Below are 11,826 nucleotides of genomic sequence, written 5' to 3' on the forward strand. Positions count from 1 at the left end.
GCGTCTAGCGTCTCCTACAGGTGGTATCTGTACTCTTCAGTTATGAGCCGCTGCGTGCGACCGTCATAGCTTTGACAGTTGGGCGGCTCACGCGGGTTTGTGTACATTCCAGCGCTGGACAACCGGCAGGTTTCGACCTCAACAGTTAGTACAATGTGAAACCCGTGCGGCTCTCTAACGGACTCAATGGTATTTGACGGCCCCTTGCTCGTCCCGCGTTTGGAAAAATACCACAACGTGTCCTCTCTTACCCAACACGAGCCGTGGATTTTTGGGTCGCTAACATTTATTTAGGGAGGTTCTCAAATTAAATCAACCCCTCTTCCTTCCCCAAATCAATAGTTCACTGACATGCCAACGTTCTGAGGTCGCAATTTGCTAGCGGCGGTTGTATGTCGCGGGTAACTCATAGGGTAACTATTGTTTGACAAACTTCAGCTCTGTCCAGAGCTTGACATCGTGTCCTGCCACATAGTCACTCATTAAAGCTTCAAAGATATAGATAAATCAAAACCGCGGCAGCAGTCCAAGCCCTTTCCGTGTTCATGCTAGCGATAAAACTCCATGAATGAAAGAAGCCCATTCTGTTCGGAATGAATGGAATGTGCTCGGCATACCTGTCCAGAGCCCGGATAGCTCAGTCGGTAGAGCATCAGACTTTTAATCTGAGGGTCCAGGGTTCAAGTCCCTGTTCGGGCGGTCTGTTTTATGCCGATCAAGTGTGGTCTTCCTGGCAGCAGCCGGTACCATGGGACTCTAATTAATTGTCGTTAAACACAAGCAGATCCTTTTCAGTTAACAAGTATTGCATGGTAGCCTATACCTAGCCAGACAATAACACCAGCAAGATGTGGAATGATCTGGCCAATCAAGGCAATTATTCCTGCCAAGACCTGTACGAGATGTTATAGTATTACAAAGTTTCTGATCCTGAATTTTTTTTTTGCAGAATGTGGCATCCTCGTAATTTCACAAAATCTTCTTGTCATTATACTGGGTAGGCTCTACCTACAGTCTCATAAACAAAAAGTAATATGCTATGAAGGAATTTTGTCACAGATAAAGGTATATTTCCTATATTGCTGTTAGTATACATATAGTATATATATATATATATATATATATATATATATATATATATATATTTATATTGTTGCAGCATCGTTATAAAATGCAGTTAGTATAAATTGAACGTTTATATAAGAGAGCTTTAGCCCCCACTACCAACCAGTAGAGGGTGCTAAAAGAATTATATAAGAACATAGATTCAACAAAATGTCACAGCTGTTCTTGGACAGCTGGACCTCCCAATCCTTTGGGGCCTTTTCTTCCTGAGCTTTAGCTGAAAAAAAATGTCTCTGTGATAATGCGCATATGATTTTGTTTCCAGCCATTATAACATAATGTTCTGAAAGCAATTTGGAGCCAGCAATATATATATATATATATATATATATATATACACACACACACACACACAAAAGCAGGCCTACAATGAGTTTGTTTCAGGCCTAAAATGATTTCATTTTGTCTTCACAAACTGGCAAAAGCTTCAAACCCCTTCCTCAAGGGGTCTATTTGTTCAGAAAGATCTTGGAAATCAGGACTAATGAATGTTTGTTAAAGGTGTTCTATCGGGTATATTAAAAAGGCGTAACTTGGCGGGATGGCATACCTGCCATCCCAATAGAACCACCCTCTCTGATACTGCATTAACTCAAATTGAGCTGGCAGTCACCATACAGCATATCAGCACAGCACTCTTGGTGAGGTGGTGCCATCTGGTGGGTGATACTGGTACTCAATGTATACAATGGCTATTTTACCCGCCTGTCCACCAAGGGTCGCATTCTCCAAAGTTCGTCAAGACTATATGAGTGACAGCGTGGGTTTGTTCTTGGAAGAAGTTGTGCCGGGGACCGTCTTGTTTATATAAAATCACATTTTTTAATGTTCACTGCGCACTATTATTTTCAGAAACATAGCAGTTCGAATATATTTAGCGGCTGTGTCTTCAAGCAGCCCTAAATGATTCTTGCTCACCACCATCCTTAAAGAGGTTGATTTAAATTAGAAATGGAAGTGGGTTGCTGACCCTTGTGGATACATGAAAATGTAATATAAATCTGCAAATAAAGAAACTGCACTGAATGTGTTTTTTGTATTTTCAGGCAAGATCATGTAAGGAAAAAAACAATAAACACTTAAAATAATCCAACATTTGTGAAAATGACTATCATTTACGGGGTAAATCGTTAAAAGGGAATCACATTGAAACACATACAGTGTCATGAAAAAGAGGAAGGGGGCAAATACTTTTTCATGGCACTGTACAGTGCTAAGTGCTAAATACTAAGTAGCAACAGCCCCAAGTGACACTGTTTTAAAAAGTGCCCTGGAATGACCCATGGGAGACAGAAAACCCACAGAAAGTGTTTGTTTGAATACCCTCATTCTATTTGTAAATCGAAGTGTAAAGTTTACTCAGTGTGAGCTAGTTCAGAGGGGGTGCACAGGAAAGATTCATTGTCCCAGCCCTTTCTCTCACCAGGACAGTACTGAGTGATAATTATCACACAGGCTTGTTTGGAGGGGCGGGGCTTGTGCTGATAATCACAGACAGGAATGTTAATGGTCAAAATTGCATAGACAGTCAACACTGTAGCCAAGTTATTGTGCTGTAATATGCTATTACATGCCTTGAGCTCTGGATATTAATCAATGTGAAAATGCTAATCAACACACTAGACCCAGATGCGGCATTTATTATAAAAAGTATTTATAATTTTAATTTTAGCCTTCCTGTCACTTCTTCCTAGAGTAAAAACAAAAGTTCAAAGATACTTGGATTCAGGGGAATGACAGAAACATCACACCTGCTATTCAATATATAATTTTTTTTGGGAGAATAACTTATTTTATTCCAACGCCCATGATAAAAATGCAAAAATATTACTCATATGACCTCTGCAAAACAGTAGAAATGACCCAAAACTGCTGACAGACAATTATTCTGCACTAGTGCTCAACACCAGTAGAGGGCAAGAGGGGAAGGGCAATTTGTCATTTCTCTAAACGTACTAAAGAATAAATGACTGCCCTTTTATAGAAATGGCGTAATGATAAACTATTTTGGAGTTATTGTGTTTTGCCCCTTGGATAAAAATATTTTTTAGAATGAAGAGCCCCTTGATTTTTTTTTTTTCCAAAATAAGTACCAAGTTAAAAGAAAGAGTTCTGCTGCTGAGGTTTAGTTAAATATGGTCACAGGGCCACCAAGCCGCCTCCCTCTCTGTCAACACAGAGACGTGCAGCGACCGGGGGCGGGTCCTGGGTCTGAAAGGCGATATCGTTTATGGTCTCCGCCTTTTGTTGTGAGGTGATGGCGGCTTGTCACTTTACACCAGAGCCCCGAGCGTAGGGATGAGCTGCAGGCTAGACTCTGTCTTCATGACAGCTTCACCTGATACACAAGGGAGGTGGTGTATACTGTGGTCAACACAAAGGACAAAGGTACACAAACATTCTTTAAAAATAAAATCCAAAATACCTCCCAAAAATATTTCTATATGCTACAATCAAAATGGTGGAGGTTTACATTGCTTTGCAGGTGGTGCAGGCGTAGACTTAGAGGTATAAACGGTATAAAAAAGCGAAGCAACCAATATTAAACATGAAATACATAAATACTATTTCAAATACATATATCTGTCTTCCACCTCACCAGGAAGACATACAATCATAATGCTTGTATTAAATTTTATATATAACATTTTCTAAACAGTACACTAAAATGAATAAAACTAATTTATATTATGGTCGACAACTATTTAATGGATTTTAACCAGTAATAATTTCACAAAACAATAAAAATTTTACCGAAAAAAGGGGGGATGGGCATACCAGTCTTAAAACATCACAAGCAAGGCTCCTCTGCTTCCCTAATTTCAGAATATGAGAGCTGTACATCACCGCACCTGGCCCATACAGAACAGAGCAGGGACTGCAGGTGAGGAGGTGGGGCCAGACACACATTTACATGAGCACTGGTGCCTGCAGGCACACCTGATTCCACTCCCCTCCCCCTACCGCAGGTAAGCCTCTTTAAAAGCGCTTCTTCCAGTGTGTGCCTGACACAACGCTTGCACGGACACACACGCATCCACACGCACATGCAGGCACAGCTGAGAAACACAAACACACACAGCCGACTAACAGAAGCACGCTACACACACGCGTGCACGCAAACCATTGACGTTCAAACACACACACACACACACAGCTGATAACCGTAAACACGCTAAACACACACACACACACAGCTCATAAACGCAAACACACTGCACGCGCGCGCATACGCACACTGCTAGCGTACAGACACACACTCGCACGCTCAAACACACCCTCAGGGGGCCACCATGGCGAACGTCGCGACGCACATGGCCAGGAGGAAGGCCAGGGACGATGGCGAGGGGACCAACGAGAGGGCCATCCCGTTCAACAAGCAGGACTTCCAGACGCTGCGGGACCAGTGCCTGCGGAGCAGGGCCCTCTTCTGCGACGACACGTTCCCTGCTCAGCCCGACTCGCTGGGGTACAACCAGCTGGGCCGCTACTCCCCTAAAACCCGGGGCGTGGTGTGGAAGAGACCCACGGTAAGGATACGCTCCCCAGAGCACCACTTTGGTGGATTCCACCCTTGGGTCAGATGTGCAATTCACTTTAACTCTTTAGAAGCTGCATTTTTGGTAGCTGGAAAATTTGTGATCATCGGTGAAAATATATTTTTTTATTTGTTGGCAGGGATTTGAAGGTGTTGTGAAGTGTTGAAGTACTGGGTTGCAGCAGGAACTACTGGTTATGGGCCTTGTTCTCTGTGCCAGTAAAATATCTAGATTCATCATTCTGGATAAATTTTATGTTGATGAAAATGCAAAGATTTGTCAGTTTTTTCCTCAGGCTTTACTCTTCCTTGCTTGTTTTCTGACTTTCTTATTGTGAGTTTTTCTCACAATAAGAATGATGCTGTATCTTTGGCGATGAATCGCAATTTATACTGAAAATCAGCATTTGGGGAATTCTATCAGTTCAATTCATGAATTGCTAAATGGGCGTAATATTCTGAGGATTTTTCTAATGACTGAACGGGAGTGCAGTTGATTTCCTGCATTGACTCAGCTGAAATATAACTGACCCCTATTTTTGCTGCTTGTCACCTGATGTGTGCTGAGTTTTCAGGTGCTTTATGATACTGTATCTACAGTATTTTTTGGAAATCTCTTATCTGATGGTGTGTTATTTGCGATTCCACCCATGCTTACACTGCATGTTTGACTCCCCCACCCCCACCCCATTACCTAGGTAACAGGTGCTGGGTCAGGTTACCTGTAGTGTAGTGCGAGTAGAGGATTGTATTCATGCCCTGGGCTGCTGGCTAGCAGAGGAGCCGCTGACCCCTGTCATGCCGACACTGTCTCTGCTCCAAATCTCTGCCTAACGATATAATAAATGCCCTGCGAAGGAATCGTCTGCCCTTATTCACTCGTCAAACAAATCTTTTCCCACACGTCACCCAAACCTGGCAGGAAACTGCCCGAGGATTACCTGTGTCAAATGGCAATGTTCAATGGAAAATGTAATCAAGTATTTTAAAGCAAACGCCAGTTGTCCTCACAAGTAAGTTGTTCTCACAAGTCAATGGTCTGGATAAGTCAATTGTCCTCACAAGTCAATGGTCTGTTCATAAGTCAATTGTCCTCACAAGTCAATGGTCTGTTCATAAGTCAATTGTCCTGGACAAGACAATTATCCTCACAAGTCAATGGTCCTCACATGTTAATGGTCTGGACAAGACTAATTAAATCTAATTAAATTTTAAAAAGATCTTTCCCCTGGGTTATATAGATTTTTTTTTTTTTTTTTACCTCTAAATGTTTTGTACTTCATACGTGTGTGCCCATTAATTGAGTGTATGCTATTTCTTTAAACATGTCTGTCCTAACAAAGGATTCTACGCTGTTCAATTTGTGCAGGAGCTTTGTTCAAACCCACAGTTCATTCTCGGTGGAGCGCAAAGAACGGACATCTGCCAAGGAGCCTTGGGTAAGCTGAAAAAAACCGCCTCGACTCAAACAGGATAGCTGCTCAAGAGAGCACACGCAGAGCAGAATTCCCATTAGCTTCCTGTTTGCTTGTTGGCCTGCCAGGAAAGGCAGTTCGGCTGCTGGTACTTAGATAATTCTGTTTTCTCTCTGTCATGACAGATAACTTATAAATAGATTTTCCTAATGCTCTTGTTAAGGGGAAGGACGAATAGCAAGAGAAGATAAATAATGTAAGTGGTACAGAAAAATATCTGAGCCAATGGTGGTCGTATCAGTTGAGTAAAGTGTCCTTGAAGCCAGGAATGGCATGATATAAATGCAACAGTTGTTGTCAGCATTCATATATGTCAGTATTAGTATTAGTATTGCACTTAGACAGCCAGAAGAATCAGTATTATAGGATAACTTATTCGGAATAATATATATATTTCTTTGGCAGCCCATGCTGTACAGTTCAGGGGTTACAATTGTGAATCATGGAGGTGTGTACTCAGTCTCACACAGACTAATTGCTGCTCCTAATGTCAGATGCTGATTACTGACATTAGGAGCAGCAAGCTTCCCAACTAAAAGGGAGAGATATGCCTTGAGTGTGTGTGTGTGTGTGAGAGAGAGAGAGAGAGAGAGAGAGAGAATATGTGTGCGTGTGTGTGTGAGTGTGTGTGTGTGTGTTTGTGTGCGTGTGTGCACTTCCCAGCGTGGGCTCTGTGCCATAAGAGCTATTATTTCGAGTGCAGCGGATGTTGCCACAGAGACCGTTCCTATGGTGATCTGCCCCCACTGCCACATCTGGATGTTTGTGCTCAAAAAAACAAGAGATCTCCTGTAGTGGGACTGCTGTGGTCTTTGAATGCAGTGCTTTAAGACACATAAAAACCCATAGTTACATGCTTTATAACATGTAGTAAGTGAATGATGTAAGCCATGCACGATAAACCAATAAGAATCACTGCGTATTGAGAAGCTGATACGATAAGCAATGACCAATCCCATGAGTCATATCTACTGCAGAGCGGACAGCTGTAGGAACACAGGCACACCCATACTGATGAGAGCTCAAACATTATGCCGAGCGGTTTTATGGATGCGCACATCATACTGTGCTTAGTAATAATAAAAATATAATATTTTGGCGTCACAGTTGTTTTTAGTGGAGAAATATGTAACGAATCACTAAACTGATGTCAGTTTCCCTGGCTTCCCAGTCCCCAGGGTCCACATCCCAGAGGAGACAAAGCAGGGGTTAATGACCATCAGAGCAGAAAGGTTCTCATATAGCATCATGGGCATGATGAGCTCATTTCTAGAATGGTCTGAATTTAAACTAAAGTGACTGCAACCTTGCTGACCATTAACTTTCATGTCATCCATGTGCATTGCAATCTGTATTTCTTTTCAGCCTGTCTGTATTTAGTTTATATTTAGCTTATATAAATTAGTAACTAAAAGTGAATGTGATCTAAAACAGCATATATAGATGTATACGGGGTTGTCTGGAGGTTTTTTTGGGGGGTTCAAAGGCCAGTATGTTGCTCATACAAAACACAAAGCTAACACACACCTACCCAAACAATGCAAACACACACCCACACACACACACACATAAACACACCCCCTTTAATATCACATCTAGTAAAAAAAAATGCACAGGCAGTAAAATAGCATTGCAATCTCAGATATGAAACAGTTCATGCTAAATGCTAATCATAAAAATGAATGTAAATCTCAATTTTAATCCAAATTTTCTGCTGGATGCCCAAACAGGAGACTGCTGGCTGCTGGCTGCCATTGCCTCCCTGACCCTGGATCAAGACATCCTGGCCCGTGTGGTCCCTCCTGGCCAAAGCTTTCAGGAGAACTATGCTGGGATCTTTCACTTCCAGGTAAAAGGTCATCTGAACAGGAAATAGCTTCCAGATCCTTATATAACCATCTGTGCTGTTTTTTTGTCTTATTTTACACCCATGGTTCTCAGCCCTGGTCCTGGAGGGCCACGGGGCCTGCTGCTTATCAGGGTCACCCTGTGGTCAATTGATTGATTATATCAGCTGATACATGGGTAACTCAAACTCACCCGGTTCCTTGGGTCTGAACTGGGTGTGGAATTTTAGGTGATCAAACAACCGCAGAATCCTGTATCTCTACGGGACCAGGACTGAGGGTGCCTGTATGTAGACTGTGAAATAACCTCCCTTTAGCTTGTGTTGAAACTCTTTTTACTGGCATTTCTCTGAAGTGGAGTATAATTTAGCATCTGTGGTGGGCTGAGATGTTCTGCTACAGGTGAAGATCACCTGGCTACCTGATGCTATGACTTAGTGAGCCTACGTTTTCCTGTCCCTCAGTTCTGGCAGTATGGCGAGTGGGTGGACGTGGTGATCGACGACAGGCTGCCCACCAAAGACGGAAAGCTGCTGTTCGTCCACTCGGCCGAGGGCTCTGAGTTCTGGAGCGCCCTGCTGGAGAAGGCCTATGCTAAGTGGGTAGCCTGGGGATCCCAAACAAAGCCCTAGGGCCCCCTGTGTGTGCTGTATTTTATCTAGCCATACCAGAATCTGCTTTCTAACAAGCTGCTCATTTTTATCTGGATGCTTCTATTCATCCTCTTAAGACCACAGTAAGGAAAAAATAGCTACGTGTCCCATAACGCGTAAACGTCCTGTATTCACATTTCTGGACATTTTAATCTGTCAAATCAACTGTCGCTGTATGTGCTCTAATGTGCTATAAGCAAACAGCTCTCTTTTGAAAGTAGTTACATATTTTTATTGATTAAATTTTGGAGTGGCTCTGGTGAATGTGGTGAGCCTAACTGCATCCTTAAAATGCTACTGTGGAATGTACCTTTGTGTTTAAATGTATTACTCAATTCCTGTATGTAAGTTGTGAATTCTATGATATTGCCTATGTCAGTTTTATGTGATGGACTGCAGATTTTATCTATTGGTATAGATACCAGGCTAATTTGACTCTGTACTGTATTCTAGTCTAATGTACTGTATCCTCCCCCCTCTGGCCACAGGGTGAATGGCTCCTATGAGGCCTTGTCGGGGGGGTCCACAACAGAGGGCTTTGAGGACTTCACCGGGGGCATTTCAGAGATTTACGAGCTGAGCAAAGCACCCCCGTTCCTCTTCAAAATCATCCAGAAAGCCCTTAGCCGGGGGTCCTTGCTCGGTTGTTCCATCGATGTGAGTCAGAGTGATTATGTCTTAAAAACTGCCGTGCCTGTTGACATACAGTATATCACAGTGACATCATCACTTCTGCCAGTGAAAGACGCTCCTAACGTGTTTCAGTTAACAGTCATTGCGCTTCACTCTCTGAAACTCACGTTTGACTAATGCTCTGTGATTCCCTTTCTCCCAGACAGAAGAATCAATCCCATGTTTTATCATCTGCTATATGGCAAATATTTGTTGTATTCTGTTATGCATACTCTGTACGTATATATCTGTTGTGCATAGCTTAGATGTCACATATTGCTTAGACATTTCATATAACTCTGACATCTCATCTACTGAAAGAATGGGTGGTTTTGCTCTTAAATTCAGCTTGATGGTTCACTGATTAAAGGGCTATTTTTCTTTTTTCTTTTTTGCAATTGGAAAATATTTTGCTGATGTGTTATTCTTGGCATTGTTTTTTTTAGCAGTTTTTTGGGAGCAAACCTTAGCTCTTATCACATCAGGATTTCCCTTTGTTTAGAAATCGATATCACTCAAACAGAGTCCGAATCCACACCCTCCTGTGGTTTTTTTAAACATGCAAACACAGAAAGTATTTGTCATGCTTTGCTTTGGGAGGGTTTTTTTGGCAGTGTTAGTAAAATATAGTCTACATGGGGCACCAGCCCACATATCAGCAAAACAGTGTGTATTTAACTGGGCGATGATGTAAAATAATGGTTTTCACTGACAGCTAAAATGTGTCTGCTTGTTAAGATAAAGAAATTGTTTTGTTTTTTGTGTAGATCACCAGTGCGAATGAGACGGAGGCCATAACTCGGCAGAAGCTGGTGAAGGGACACGCCTACTCCCTCACTGCAGCTGAGGAGGTACACCTGTTCACTTGCTCTCCCTCTGCACATGTTCACCTGCTCTCCTCTCTGTACCTGTTCACCTGCTCTCCTCTCTGTACCTGTTCACCTGCTCTCCCCTTGCACCTGTTCACCTGCTCTCCCCCTATACCTATTCACTTGCTGTCCCTCTGTACCTATTCTCCTCTCTGTCTGTACTTGTACTCTTGCTCTCCCCTCTGTGCTAAGATTGGACTGGGCAGGAGGTGACTGGGCGAGGTAGGTGAGATTGGGTGGGGCATGTGAGAATGGGCGGGGCAGAAGATGAGAGCAGACAGGCGAACTATTGGATCTCTCCCCCAGGTACACTTGCATGGAACCCCAGTGCAGCTGGTGAGGATCAGGAACCCCTGGGGTCAGGTGGAGTGGACTGGACCCTGGAGTGACAAGTAAGTGAACCCCAAAATCACAGCCAAAATCACACATAACCTGTTACCCCAGTGAACCCCCAAATTACACCTAATACTGTGCTACCACGGTGAACCCCCAAATCAAACTTAATACTCTGTTACCACAGTGAACCCCCAAATCAAACCTAATACTCTGTTACCACTGTGAACCCCCAAATCAAACCTAATACTCTGTTACCACAGTGAACCCCCAATTCACACATAATACCCAGTTAGCACAGTGCACTCCTGGTTGCCATGGTGAAAGGGGACATGCTTTCTTTTGGTCAGCTCCAGAGAATGGGACGGCGTCCGCCCAGATGAGAAAGCCAAGCTGGACTATTCAGCCGACGACGGAGAGTTCTGGTGAGAGTGCATGGGCTGTGTGTGTGTGTGTGTGTGTGTGTGCAGGTGTGCAGGTATGCAGGTTGCATGTGTGAGTACAGATGTGCAGGTGTGTGTGTACATATGTAAGCTGTTCTCTCTCTCCTCTCAGGATGGCATACTCAGACTTCCTCAGGCAGTACTCTAAGCTGGAGATCTGTAATCTCACGCCAGACACACTCACCAGTCCCGAGGTCGGCCGCTGGAGTCACTGCCAGTTTGAGGGGACCTGGATGGTGGGCTCCACCGCGGGGGGCTGCAGGAACTACCAGGGTACGAGCCAATAGGGCACTTACAGCAGGGGTCCCTGACAACACGGGTACGAGCCAATAGGACGCTTACAGCTGGGGTCACTAACAACGCGGGTACGAGCCAATAGGGTGCTTACAGCTGGGGTCTCTTAACTACACGGGTACGAGCCAATAGGGTGCTTACAGCTGGGGTCCCTAACAACCCGGGTACGAGCCAATAGGGCGCTTACAGCTGGGGTCCCTAACAACCCGGGTACGAGCCAATAGGGTGCTTACAGCTGGGGTCTCTTAACAACACGGGTACGAGCCAATAGGGCGCTTACAGCTGGGGTCTCTTAACAACACGGGTACGAGCCAATAGGGCGCTTACAGCTGGGGTCCCTAACAACCCGGGTACGAGCCAATAGGGCGCTTACAGCTGGGGTCCCTCACAAAATGGGTACGAGCCAATAGGGCGCTTACAGCTGGGGTCCCTAACAACCCGGGTACGAGCCAATAGGGTGCTTACAGCTGGGGTCCCTAACAACCCGGGTACGAGCCAATAAGGCACTTACACCCGGGCTCCCTCACAAAATGGGTACGAGCCAATAGGGCGCTTACAGCTGGGGTCACTAAACACA

At 44.0% G+C, this 11,826-nt stretch overlaps 1 protein-coding gene and 1 non-coding gene across 2 annotated transcripts in view; both read left to right on the forward strand.

Moving 5' to 3' along the window:
• Positions 1–626: 626 nt before the first annotated feature.
• Positions 627–699, forward strand: trnak-uuu. The gene has a single exon. It is a non-coding gene; the product is annotated as a tRNA-Lys (tRNA).
• A 3,576-nt stretch (positions 700–4,275) lies between these two features.
• LOC118221773 overlaps positions 4,276–11,826 on the forward strand; it is a 29,933-nt gene continuing 22,382 nt past the window's right edge. Inside the window, exons 1-9 of the mRNA XM_035407142.1 lie at positions 4,276–4,655; positions 6,033–6,102; positions 7,869–7,987; positions 8,450–8,583; positions 9,127–9,295; positions 10,078–10,161; positions 10,486–10,571; positions 10,863–10,937; positions 11,068–11,228. Of these exons, the coding sequence (XP_035263033.1) occupies positions 4,419–4,655; positions 6,033–6,102; positions 7,869–7,987; positions 8,450–8,583; positions 9,127–9,295; positions 10,078–10,161; positions 10,486–10,571; positions 10,863–10,937; positions 11,068–11,228 (1,135 nt within the window). The 5' untranslated portion in view covers positions 4,276–4,418. The remainder of the gene's footprint in view (positions 4,656–6,032; positions 6,103–7,868; positions 7,988–8,449; positions 8,584–9,126; positions 9,296–10,077; positions 10,162–10,485; positions 10,572–10,862; positions 10,938–11,067; positions 11,229–11,826) is intronic.

The sequence above is a fragment of the Anguilla anguilla genome, chromosome 2 (genome assembly GCF_013347855.1).
Source record: "Anguilla anguilla isolate fAngAng1 chromosome 2, fAngAng1.pri, whole genome shotgun sequence".
In the NCBI taxonomy this organism is placed as follows: Eukaryota; Metazoa; Chordata; class Actinopteri; order Anguilliformes; family Anguillidae; genus Anguilla; species Anguilla anguilla.